The 13475-nt window shown below is 39.1% G+C and overlaps 1 protein-coding gene across 1 annotated transcript in view; it reads right to left on the minus strand.

Moving 5' to 3' along the window:
• Positions 1–13475, minus strand: part of slc25a21 (solute carrier family 25 member 21) — a 117313-nt gene that overhangs the window by 24777 nt on the left and 79061 nt on the right. Inside the window, exon 4 of the mRNA XM_044143781.1 lies at positions 4970–5053. Coding sequence (XP_043999716.1) covers positions 4970–5053 — 84 coding nt within the window. The remainder of the gene's footprint in view (positions 1–4969; positions 5054–13475) is intronic.

Genomic DNA, 13475 nt, shown 5'->3' on the forward strand with positions numbered 1-13475 from the left:
TGTTAAGAAGCCTTCTGCAGGCTGGCTACCTGAGCAAACATTCCGACTGATTCACCATTTCATGCCCGCTTGTTAGACTTCCACTGCTGGTTTACACAGACCAGAACAGGAAGACACAAAAATGTTAGGAGCGGTGGGGTGTGGTCCTACATTATCTGTTTTTAAGCATCCGGTGCGTCTATAAAAAGAAAGTAAAAATTGATGGCCTTCTGTTTTAGCCGACACAGGCTCACCACTCTTTAATCACTAATTTCCAAACATGTTTTGTAGCATAAAGCAGAAATATTCACAAGTCCTTTTGTTCTCCATGAGTTCAAATCAAGTCTCCCGTCTCTTTTGAGTGAAAATATTTATAATATTTATGCTGTCTAGCCTGTGCCATTGTTTCTTAGGCCTAATTTCACTTTGACTATAAAAGAATTTATGACCATAATTATGTAACTCAAGCGAAATTCTGTCTGTGGAGATAAAATAGTAACACAACTGCTGCGCTTGAAACATGCAATTCAACAGGAAATCATCAGCAATAAACAGTTTTAAATAAGCGATTTAGATAATTTGAATATTGATCGTGTGCAATATTTGCCTCAGTATTAACTAAAACAAAAATAGAACAAAATTAACATCTCTAAATAAACTAAAGTGCTTTTAATTAATTCATTTTAAAAAAAGATTTTCTTAATACCTGTGTTTAAATGATCCACTCTTAAACTTTATATATTACTGGCATTGTCAAGACTAAAACAGCACATATGTCCTACTACGATATGCTGGATGTTTAACTGTGAAATAATAAAATGTAAAAGGCAAGATAAGGGTATTTCATTCTGAAATGGCTCAAAAGTAATTTAATAAAGCGCTCAGTTGAAGAAAGATTTGTTTGGACCTCTTTCGGATGTGACACCAAACACAAACTGACCGCGAAAAACAAGTAAACCATGGTGAGGGACTAATAATTCATGCACATCTTTTCACAGAAAAATCTGCTCGTGCATTTGCATCAAAGTTGCTATATGTAGCTTACAGTAGATCTCAGTTTGCACTCACTACTGAAAAATTAAATAAATGCTGTTAATGAGATTTAATTCCCAAAGAACAAGTCCAAGTCGACTTGTGAGTCTTCAGAGTGTGAATCTAGGTCAACTCTTTCGTACAGTGGTTTCAGACTCTGTACTACAGAGAACAGAGTCTGTACTCTTTAGGGCCGGTCTCCTGCAACTTTTAGATGTCTCTGCTTCAGCACAGCTGGCTCCGAGATAAGCTCATTAGCTGAGCTTTGTAGAGCCTGACTGCATACTAGGTAGGCAATTTAAAAGTTTCAACCAAGCGTGTAGGACAAGGGACACATCTAAAGGTTGCAGGACCGTGGCCCTGAAGGACAGCAGTTTGAGACCACCGCTTTATATCAAAGCCTAACTCAAGTCTTGAATCATTAGCGTGCAAGTCTAACTCACACTTCTAAGCCCAGACCACAAGTCTAGGTCAAGTGTACCATGAGACTTGTCTCGACTCACAGACCATGAGTCAGATCTTTAGTTGGAGAGTGAGTCTCCGTTACGGTCTGTGGTAGACTCTCTGATGTTAGCAATGACACTCAGCAGTGGATAACCTTGAGGTTGTGGTTTTGATCAACTCAAATAAACCCAGATATTGCAGTACTTTCTTGTAGAAATTCCCTGCAGTGGCTGAAATGTTGCTTGGCGTTTTCAGTGACTAAATCACAGGTCAATCAACGAATGCAGCCTGTTCGACACGGCTTGTGCTACACTTGAAGTGAGTATGAAAAACAGAGACAATCTGCTATTGGAGATGATTCTGGCCAGCGCAGACTGGTGGAGAAACAAGTAAAGGTAGAGAAGTGGTTTTTGTCAAGCACTGAGTCCCAACCCACCAGTCTCAGTCAGGTCTTTAGTCATTAGACTGCAAGACAAAGTCAAGTCTAGATTCCTTATGGGCTCAAGACATGGACAGCAGCAGCAGCAAAGGTAAAAGGCTCCAGACATTCAGGATACGATAGCAACCAGCAGCAAAAGCTTTTCAAATTTCTTGTGTTGAAGGAGGACAAGCAATTGTTGCCTCACTGCTTACGTCCCATAGGAAATAAATGGAAAGGGAGCGATGTCGCCCCCTGTGTGTCAAGCTCTTTTAGTCAAGCCTCGAGTCTCAGACCGCAAGTGTAAGTCAAGACCATAAATAAAATAAGTAAATAATGTCACGAGTACATAAAACAGACCACCCATCAACATTAATCTTTTTCTACTCATTGTGTCTTTGTATCATAATCGATAAACAATATTTATAGATGGCAGTATAGCTCGGCTGCCTATTTTTCAGTCATTTGATCTGTTGCTTAAAAGCAGCAGCCCTTAAAATTACAGATTTTTCCATTTAAAATAAAACCAGAGACCAGGCTGAACCTTTTGAAATTTAAATCTCTGGGTTACTACTTTAAATGTGGTATTTTTACTCAAGGTTGTCACACCATGGGAATCTCATACCAGTCCATGCCAACTTTTAATCACGATTCTATTGTATTTCCATCATTCTCAGATGATGCATAGGGACTTCTAACAATTTCGTCACCCTGCTGAAAATATTCACAACTGTTCTCATAAATTACATTTTTAGTCTCACTCCAGACGCAAACAATTAACAGCACTAATTACAAGCAAATGTAGGAGGATTTAATGCATAAGGTGATAAAAAGGTGACTTTTTTTAAACTCTTTTCCCACAGATTGTTTTTTCTTAATTTGCACTTTAAGAACAAATGTTCAAATGTGGGTTTTTTTTCCCTTGAAGAAGCAAATCCTATATGCCTGTGTTTTATGTGTAGTCTTTCAAGCCTTTGTTCATTTTAATGGCATTAAGCTAAAAGCTCAGATATCCTTCTTCCTCACCTCAGACAGAGTGAGGTCTGGTGTTAGCGGAGTGCTGCCATAAGCTGACTGGAAATGTTTATTTTTAATAATAATTCTACCACAGTGCATAATACTATTGTATAATTATAACTAAGTGGTTTGGCCTGGAGGTGATTCACAACGTGCTACCGGAAAGTTATCACAGACTGAGCAAAAATATACTACCAAGATATTTGGCCAGCAAAGAAAGTGGATCTACTGTCGTTGGGGACTCTTCCAAACATGGCATTATTTTGCAACATAAACTCAAAGCCAGTGTAGTTTTCTAGCTCATCTGAGGGACATGATGTAATGTAGCAGCCGTTTCACTATCACAGTTCTCTGGAAATTCACTCGGACCGACTTCCCCAGTAGCCGATTCAGAAAACATGTGCTAGCAAAGATGTTAAATGTTATAATGACAATGTGCAGCGAGTGAGGGGTGGGGAGGACTGACTGCAGCGTTCAGTGATCCCCAGCCAAGTGAAGATTGCCAACTGTCACTAACCGCCCTTTCACCGCGTGCCTGCTCACACCTCGCAGCAGATCAACTTTATATCCGCAGTAAAGCTGTCGACTCGCCGTAAACAGAGCAAGTGGCAAACACTTTCTCTTACACCTGCACTGTCTCACAGGGCTGTCACGAGGAAAGCAGAGCCGGATGGAGCACAGCAGGATCTCTGTCGTTAGTTACTCTACTCTCGTCTGGCACAAACTATAGTGAACGTGAAGATATTCAGGACTGTGTTTGACAGAGACAAGCAGTTGATGAGCTAGAAGAAGAGAAGAACGATCAAGATTTTAATCTTTGAAACATCACTACTCTGTCATTAAAAGGCACGCATGGGGTTTTGTACATATTCCTCTAATTACAGACCCAGCTATCAAGCTACAATTGCCTCCAAAAAGTATGCATACCTCTTAATCTGTCTCCCATTTTCTCAAATTGCACATTTTTTCACATATGAAAATCTGAAATATTTGCCCCCTTTATTCTGATACCTCTATATAAAATTCCAACAGCTGCTTTCAGATCAATAGCGTACTTGTATGTGATTTAATTTCAAAGATATGTCTGCCGGTAAGGTGAGAGGCCAGTCAAACAGAGGTATGATGAACGGCAGAGATCCACGGCACAAGTAAGAGAATCTGGCAACAAGTCAGCTATTAATCATGCATTTCACAAATGTGGCTATTTTGGAATAATAGCAAGAAGAACGCCATTGTTGAAAGTAAGTCAGAAGAGTGCAGACAGAGATGCCGAGGTCAAATTTGTCCAAATCTGAATTTCTTTGAAACTAAAGACAAACTGTTATCTCTTAAAGAAAACAAACACTGCACATCACCCTGAAAACACTATCTTTATTATAAAGTGTGGTGGTTGCAGTACAGTCATTTGGTGATGATTTTATTTTGCATGGACTTAGGAGGTGGTGTGAAAGAGAACCTGCTATTAGCTTAAAAAACATTTGAGACTGTGGCCGGGGGTTCATCTTCTACCAGGATAACTAAACACGCTGCCAGAGCTACAATGGAATAGTTAAGTTCAGGGGTGTGCAAATACAGTCGTTAAGAGCTGCTTTCCTGCAGGTTTTAGATGCATTCCTTCTCCACCACACCTGAATCAAATAGCTGAATTCCCTCACTGGTATGTCATTCAGCTCTGCAGAAGCCGGGTAATGAGCCATTCATTTGAGCTGGGTGTATTGGAGAAGAGATGCATTGAAAAGTTTCAGGATAGTTTCAGGATGGGACTTTGGGATAATCATATGCATGTGTGTTATAAAGGTCAAAATCCAGATGAAAATCCAACTGTTGGAGGCAAGACATGCAAATGTTTGTTCATAAACACTTTGCATCCAGTCTGATTGAGGTTGAACTATTTTGCTGGTTTCTAGATGTGCTGTTTGCAAAGTCATTCCCCCCCAAAAAACTTGCACCTGTGATTGATGGTCCAGACTGTGTTTTTCAAGGTGCTGTATAAGCATTTAATAATAGAAATTTCAATTGAATATTTCTATCAATTTTCTATGGATCTGTAATTGTCAAAACTGGTTGGGAATTACGTACCCTTCCCTGCGGAAAATCGTGCGGAAGCAGTCTCTTAGACTCTTGTAGCCGGTGGGGTCACTCAATCCTCGCTGGATTTGAAACCTGCAAGGACAAAAGATTTTTACTCAAATTTTAGCCGTCACTGGGGATTTTACTGTAGTTATGTCTTTTTGTTGTTCTTTTTTTTCTGGAAGCACTTTCACACATGTGTCAAACACACTGAACAAATTTGATGTTATCATTAATGAGCTCATTTCCCACTTTATTTTCCTCCCCTCTCCTTCATTTGCTTTGCCCCCCTAGCCCCCAGTCCCCACCCGCTCCTGCAAAGATGAGAGACTTGCAACCTTAGGTCGTGTTAGTACGGGGGAACGCTCAAACATTTATTTAACCCAACTGATCCAATTAGTAACCCTACACCCCAACACTGAGTTTTCGCAGCAAGCGTACCAACTGCTAACATGCCAGTAAGCCTGTTATAACAACTCTTTAGTTACATGTAAACTTTTACTGTGATGGGGATGGTTGGGGGCGGTTTTGTTGCATGGCAAATAAGCAGGTAACTACCTAATAAAAGTATAAGATGATTTGTGGAAGAATTTTAAATGCGAAAGAATATTATTTTTAGCTCAGAAATCATGCTCACTGTATAGTTCTTAAAAGAGATTTGTACTATTTCATCAGATAGTACAAATATCACCAAATAAATCAGTTCAATAAAGTGGTCTGACAAAAAGCAAGAAAATAAAAATAGTTCTGAACAGCAGAAGATATGGTAAAGTAAGAATTGTCTGCGAGGACAGAAAGACGTGTCCGATGTAACGGGACAAGAGAAAGATTCCCTCCTCATATGGCGTCAACTGCCTGGTCAAAAGGTCAGCAGTAAGTCCTCCATGTGGGCGCCTGATGGGGCCATAAAGAGCTCCGGGTTTCAGCTGAAGGGGGAGTTTAGTGGGGTGAGCGGCCTTTCGTATCACTAACAGATTGACATCTTGGAGGGGTGTCCCTAATATCCTACTTGATGGAATCCCCCATAGCTTGTAACCAGTTTCTGAAAACCAGTAAAAACGGCATAATAAATAGATGTCTGACACCGTATTAAAAGTGAAGAAAAGAAGAACTCAAAGTATGAGGGGACAGGGAAATAAGTGGGATAAGAGAGAGGCTAAAGCGCCAGATGATTTAAGACCACTGGGGCTTGTAAACAAAGTCAAATCTGACTTAATTAAAGTCAAACTATCGCAGGTTGAGTCTGGAAGACACCCTATCCCCAGTCCCCTGGTTTCCTTGCTCATCACACTTCGACCCGAACCAACCCTAAAAAAGTGAGGTTGGCAGGGCCTTGGTCCGGTTCCAGCCCCCTGACTCCACTCTTGACCTTCGGGTCAACTCATTTCCTAATGGCCCTCTTCTACCCTCCTGTAAAAGCCGGCGACCAAACAGGGGGTGCGAGGAGTGGGAGATAATAGGGTGAAGTAGAAGTACTTTTGGCAACAGAAGAACTGTCAAGCCCCCAGCTAGGGAGCTTCTAATGTTACTTTTCACTGCAACAAGGTGGATATTTAGTCAATCCAAGCTGAAGTTCCTGATCCTTTGATTTGCAAAGACAAAAAAGATTATGATTTCGGTTAAAATAAGTCAGCAATGTGATGTAACAAGATATGTTGTTTCTGTGAAGAACAGCAAACCTCAGTATGGCTTGGGGGATATAGACCATAAACTCTGACTAAGAAAAACCTTGGGGCCTTTTCCTGACATACGGTTTGCAGCATCCTTTCCAACCGTCACTGAAGATAGATACACAGTGTACTCCGAAGTGATGAGATGTGCTAGTCTATCAAAATGATCTCCCAGGACCTCTTCACCCACATTCTACCTTCCCTGTATTTTAGCTTTACGGGCCCAGAGGTGCCCAGGTGAGGGTGAAGGCGAGGGCAGGTTGGCGGTTCCATGAACAAGACAAGCACTCTGACCTTTAGTGCCCGTAAAAGTACAAAAGGTATGCATTCACAAAAAGTCAAAAAGGTAAATTAGGGCAAAGAGGCACGCCAGAGCCCCAGTCTATGTATTTTTTATGAACAGCAACAAAGTGTTTGAGGAACTTCAGTGGTCTGCTCCCAGACTCTAAGGAACTGAAAAGATGAGGTGGAGCTCAATAATGATTCATGAATTTGAACTGGCTAGTGGGGCAGCGAAGAGATTTATGCACATGAAAAAGTAGAGGCTGGACGTTCTCATCTTTAGAAGTCCATACCGCTTTTTACCAGATCATTTAGCATTATTAAATTAAGTCTGGGAGTGTAACAAGATATTGCAGCACGAGATACGATGTTTCTCATCAAATTGAAATCTGTCTCACAAAGCACCATCTACTTGCTATCATTATGTGTCTTTTTTTACAGAAAAATAAAGTTAATATTCCCAATATGAATCCAAGTGCTTTACATTTGGCACCCCATGTCATTGCTAAAGGCTCTTTTTTTTTTTTTAGGAAAATAAGAAAGTAGTTCTTCACTTTAGTTTTCTAGCATGAATAGTAACATGAAAAAACAACTTTTGCACGCTGTATGGGTGCACAAGATTTTCAACAGATTTTTGACATAAAGGCACCTGATGTTTTTGATTTGTTCATTTCGTTCTACCAATTCACAAACTAAAATGTTAAAATCTATCTCAGTTTAATTAGTTAATTAGTTAATGTTTTACTAGTCTGACGTTTTAATTGTTGACACAAACATTGTCCGATAAACAGCATTAGAAATCCCACTTGTGTTTAAGTATAGAACAAACACAATCTTAAGCTGTGTAAATAATCTCTATTCAGTGCAGAATAATCCAGTTCAGTTCTGTTGTATTTAAAGGTTTAATTAGAGTTGATCAGGCTTTAGAGTAAAAATAACACCTAATTTAAGCACAGATTGTAAATGTGAAATCACGTTACGTCATGTCTGTAATTATCTGAATTTTGCTACCATATTCTCTATAAATTCACCATAAAATGGACACTGAAGTAGAAGCAAAACAAAAACCATTTGAGTCTTATTGACAACCTTTTTGTCCCTGCTTGTGCCACCCTCCAAGAGCAGCGAGCCATATGGTATAAGTCAAAAACCGCCTCTTCTCAAATTGCTACCATTTTGTATTAAAGTTGGTGAATAATGCCTAAATGTTTTTTTTAAATCATAGGAACATAGCAAACTGCCGTTGTCCGCGCTTTGCTATTCAGTTTGCTTAGAAGTTCAGAATAAACAAATAACATTTCAACTTTTTAATATATTTTCAAAAACTGGGATTTCTAAGTGGGGTAAAAAAAACAAAACAAAGACATTTGGTCTTTTTTTTTCTAAATAAGTCTAAAGGAATGATCCACGGATACTTTTGAAGGTCCACCAAAGCATCATGAGACCAGATCAAGTTGGATTTCATCTACATTGTTTTTTTTGTTGCCTCTCTGAAACTGGCATTGCCCGGGTTTTTGGAGAACTCGCTGTGGCTTTGACTACGGAAAGGGAAGAATAATTTACTTTAGTAGTTCAAAAGACGACAACATCCTTATGTCTTTTTGGACTCTTTCTCACACAGCTAAAATTGATTTCTCCCATTTCCTATATGACCATGTTGGGACTAGTTTGTTCCTCCAGATGTTTGCTTATATACTATGACCCCAGTGACTTGGGATAAGGCCGTGGTTATTGGAGACAAGCAGGAAAGGACCTGCATAAAACAGGACAGGGAGACCTAGATGACTTAGACATTAAAAGTCGTTGACTAACAGAAAACTCTACAATATGTTAGTACTGATTTCTGCAAAAGTTCAAAGTAGGTGCCAGGTAAGTGGATGAACGAGTGATTTCAGCCAGATATTCAACTTGTTAGCTTAAAAGGACATCTGGAACAATAAAAAATTCACAGATTTCCCCTCTACTTAATTCCATCAAATGCAATTTGGTCACAATGACCAAAAATGTTCATTTTATTTAAAATGAAAGAAACACACTAAAAGTGACATTAAATGCTTTCCTTCCAAACTCACTAACTTTCTATTAGTGAAAATGAATTTCCCTAATAGACTGGCAATTAATGAGATAACTTTTGATGAAATCAGGACAAGTGGGGTAACAGCGATAAGAGAAAGTTGCTGCAGCTACTGTGTCGTTCTTTACCATCAGCACTTTGATGTGAGGAAATGCTGCAGGACTCTGGGGGCTGAAATGACAGCAGGCTACTACTGTGAAGTCCCAAAAGAAGGCAACTAGCATGCATGTTCCCATTACAGAGGAATTAGAAGGGCTTTTAAATGCAGATTTGTTGATGTGAAGGATAATATCACTTTCCAAATTATATTTTTTGTTTAATAACTTTTCAGATGCCATCCTTGCAAATTAGTTAGTTTTTTTTATTGCTCAGCTTCGCCTTTGTTATTTGGTGTAGATTTAATTTTGCTATGGTTAGTAAAACAAACAAACAAACAAACAAAAAAACTTGCAAAACTGTCAAATTATGGGTAATGTATTTGTTCTGTATCTCCTCTATATTGCATGGTTCCCTAAGGAACCATTGTAGGCCCACTGTCTCTTAATGTTTAAATGTTGCCAGGAAAGAAAACTGAAGTATCTTTAATTTTTTTTTTACCAGTCCTAAAAAGTATGAACACCTAACTCCAGTCTTGTCATCTAGTTCTTGGCTCTATTTCTTCTTCTAACACCAGCGAGAGCAGTTTGCTTAACATGCAAGGTTTTCTTGGCTGTGCTTCAATCCAAAAATAAAAGCAATAATAAAATATGTGGAACCGCTGGCATGTAAGTACTGTACCGACTTTAAGTCACTGCCTACAATTATTTCTCCTTGGTTTTTCAGGGGAAAATAATAAGTGTTTCAATTCTTTTAACTCGCTCTGCCACTTTTGTTGTTCTTGTGAGGACTTACTGTGATATACTTCCATATTTCTATTGCAAGCTTTTAACATGTCCCCCCTCCATATGTGACCATGGGGAATTTCTCCTGGCAAGTGTGTTTTGTTTAGGTTGTGTTTAACCACGCTGTCCTGTGTTGCACTCTGCTTCCTGCATTTGGTTCTCTTGAAGACTAAGACCTACATGATAACATGCTTCTTTGAGCCGATTCAACAGGGCTGGTGTGGATGTCTTTTGAAAAATGAGCATATGGGGCGTGCTGTGGTGGTGCAGGGGGTCAGCACGCCCCACGTTTGGAGGCCTCAGTCCTCGACGTGGACGTCGCGGGTTCGACTCCCGGTCCCGGTGACCTTTGCCGCATGTCTTCCCCCCTCTCCTCGCCCGCTTTCCTGCCTGCCTACTGTCGCAAAAAAATAAAAAAAAAATACGAGCCACTAGTGCCACAAAAAACTCTTCGGAGAAAAAGAAAAAAAACTAGCATATGGCTTACTCTGTAATTACCTCCATCAATCTTCCCATCGACTAACACTGTTCCATCAGAGAGGTATTCTCACCACCACCACCGTGTTACAACATGGAGGTGCGCTCATGGTGATGTGCAAAGAATTCTAGTAATTTTCAATACTTGGCATTTACCATGTAGACCAGAGAAGTTTCATTTCAGTGTTGTCCTTCCTAACATCTTCTGTGTCCACTACATGGTTTGTAGCAGACTGCAAACTGAACTTCATACTGGTTTTCTTTCAATAATGGCTTACAATTGTTTCACAGAGGCTCGACTTAAAATAGGTGTTTCTCCCAACTCAGAAGTTGTTCATCTTGGCTGTTTTTCTGACTTAAGCTTTTCATTTTACCTGCATGGTCATGTCTTGATAGGTTTGCAGTTGTGCTATGGCTGTTTTATGTTTAAAATAATTAAGGGCTCAATGAGACGCTCAAAACCTGACCTCCTTCTTCTTCATGATTCTCTTTGTTCACTAATATTCCCTAATGCGGCTCCGAGGTCTTCGCAGAACAGCTAGATTCATGCTAAGATTAAATTGCATACATTTGGACTCTGCCTACAAAGTGGAAGACGTCTTAAAGAAATTGGTTGTACCCAATTTTATTAAATAATAAAAATAGTATTTCAGTTTACAATTATGCGTTACAATGTATTGGTTTATCACATTAAACAAAAAAAAAATATATATATATAGTGTTTGTGGTTTTAACATGAAATAAGAGGTGTTATTACTTTAGTAAGGATCTGCACAATTTTTTTTCCTGTTTTATATCACTACCAAGTTATATGAATCTTCTTTTTTGCTTGAATATCCTATAAAACAAAACAAAACAAATAAAAACCTTCAGTCTCTGTTCTCACTTTGGCAAAAGTATTACAGATCCAGATGGAGATGCAGTCCTTTGTAAGCTGCAACCACGCAAGGGTTTTTAAACAAGCTTAAAAGGCACACAATGGGCCTTGAACATGGCAAAATTGGCGAGTTTTTGTTGGAAGATGTGCTGCAGGCAGGGTACATTGGCATTGTTATTCTTTTTAGTTACTTGCACGATAAGGCTGGATTTCTTTCATGTGTGTAGACTGTTGTCACTCTGGCTATTACTTTATGCACAGATTTTTACAAAAGCACCCACAAAGGGAGTAGTGACCTAAACCCAGCTAATGATGCTATATTAAAAACGAGGCATGTTTAATTAACAAAAGAACAGATGGGCCCTCTGAGCCAAAGCTTGTGCCACTGGAAATTGCTTGACAACTGTGGTGCAATTCCAGCTTGGCAATGAGAAGTCCACGCATTGGCTTAGCAGGCAGTGACATGTCCCTGCCTTCTGTGAAAGTTTCTAGATGTGATGGCACTGTTGCATATTTTAAGTTTAGGCAGCAGGGGGCCAACACTGTGGTTCTTTCTGCACCAGTGTTCGGAGAAATCCAAAACTTGCACTCTGTAATTAGTATACTGGAATGTGAAGGCCCTCCATGATAATGATAACAGGTAATCGCTCTAACATGCACATCTGCTCTTTATGTAAATCTCTGTAACTGAGTTTTCTATTTCTATAGAAAACCATTTGCGGGTGTTAGTTGAATGCCCAACATCTGTGAGTAACTACAGCAACATCTGTCACCACATTAAAAGTTATGTGTTTGAGACTTAAAGTTTATTTTTTTGGCATTTGCCTTTATGAGATAACAATAAAACGTGAGGAAAAATGGATGATGTAGTTACATGGTGTCCTCGACAAGTCCCTTTAATGAGAACAAAATTTAGCATGTATGTTTTTTGCTTTCAAATTTGCCCAAAGTATATCTAAACTTATTTTAGTAACATTCAACCTCCAGTTTTCTGTTTGAGTTTTACGGACTGAAATATCTGCTTGATGCATAAAGAGCTAGGCCTCACTAAAAGGCCTTGAGGCTTTCTGCATTGCTTACTCGTCATTTTGCTGCACTTCTTCTCAAAATTCCTCCAAAAAAATTTAATAAAATAAAATAAATAAAAAAATGGTACTCCAAAATTACATCAGAGTGTTTGCTCTTGAATTGCAGTAATATGCCATACCTTAGCTTCACTGCCAAGGACTGTTCGGGAAAATACCCAACAGGCTACCAGCTTTAATACGACACCTTGAAGTGAAAACAAGTTTTAGTGGTTCAGGTGATGTTAAAGCTGTGGCAAGTCATGGAATGGCTTAGTCACAGGAAATACTGACAGAGGCTGGTAACAAGTGTGCATTTATATATATCGTCGTGCAAAAATATTCACACTCATTGAGGTATTTTCACATTCTGTCACATCAGAGCTACAAACTCCAGGGGATCTTTATTGGGTTGGACCGACACAAATTAGTGTAAAATCTCTTAAAAAACCAGCAGAAAAATTGTGACATGCAGTTGGATTCCCCTCCTAAGTACAGTAGATAGCTTGATAAGCAAGTTGTTGCATTTACAGCTGCAATGTTTATTATTATTATTATTATTATTATTATTATTATTATTATTATTATTATTATTATTATTATTATTATTATTTAATTGTAATTGTTTTGTAAAACAGCTCAAGCTCAGGCGGTCTAGATGAAGAGCATCTGAGCATCACTTTTAAGCTCATACCAGTTTCCACTGGACTTAGGTCTGGAGTTTGTAACACACGATTATTATTTAAACAAAAATTACTCTTTTGTAGCTCAGGCTGTATTTTCAGGCTTGACCTGCTAAGAGCTGAACCTCTGACCCTGTATATACCAGGTATGAGCCAGGTTTTCTTCCAGTAGTGGCCCATATTTAGCTTTCTATTAACTCAAACCCTGTTGCTGCTAAAGTAAACCATCCATACAGCATGATGTTGTCGCTACGGACTGTGTAAATTTTCCGCTGCACATAGACATTTTACATGTAGGCCAAAAGGTTCAATTTTAGTCTCATCTGTCTCCTGCACAGCTTGTGCTAAACTGAAAATTAGACGCTTTGGAGTTTCTTTCAACAATGGCTTTCTTCTTGCCATTGTTTCATCAAGGTTAGATTTCTAGAGTGCACAACCAGAGCTCAGAATCTTGGCAGCTCCTCCAAAGTCACCATTAATCTTTTTCTTGTTTCTCAGGTTAACGCT

This window comes from Gambusia affinis, linkage group LG16 (assembly GCF_019740435.1).
Source record: "Gambusia affinis linkage group LG16, SWU_Gaff_1.0, whole genome shotgun sequence".
NCBI lineage: Eukaryota > Metazoa > Chordata > Actinopteri > Cyprinodontiformes > Poeciliidae > Gambusia > Gambusia affinis.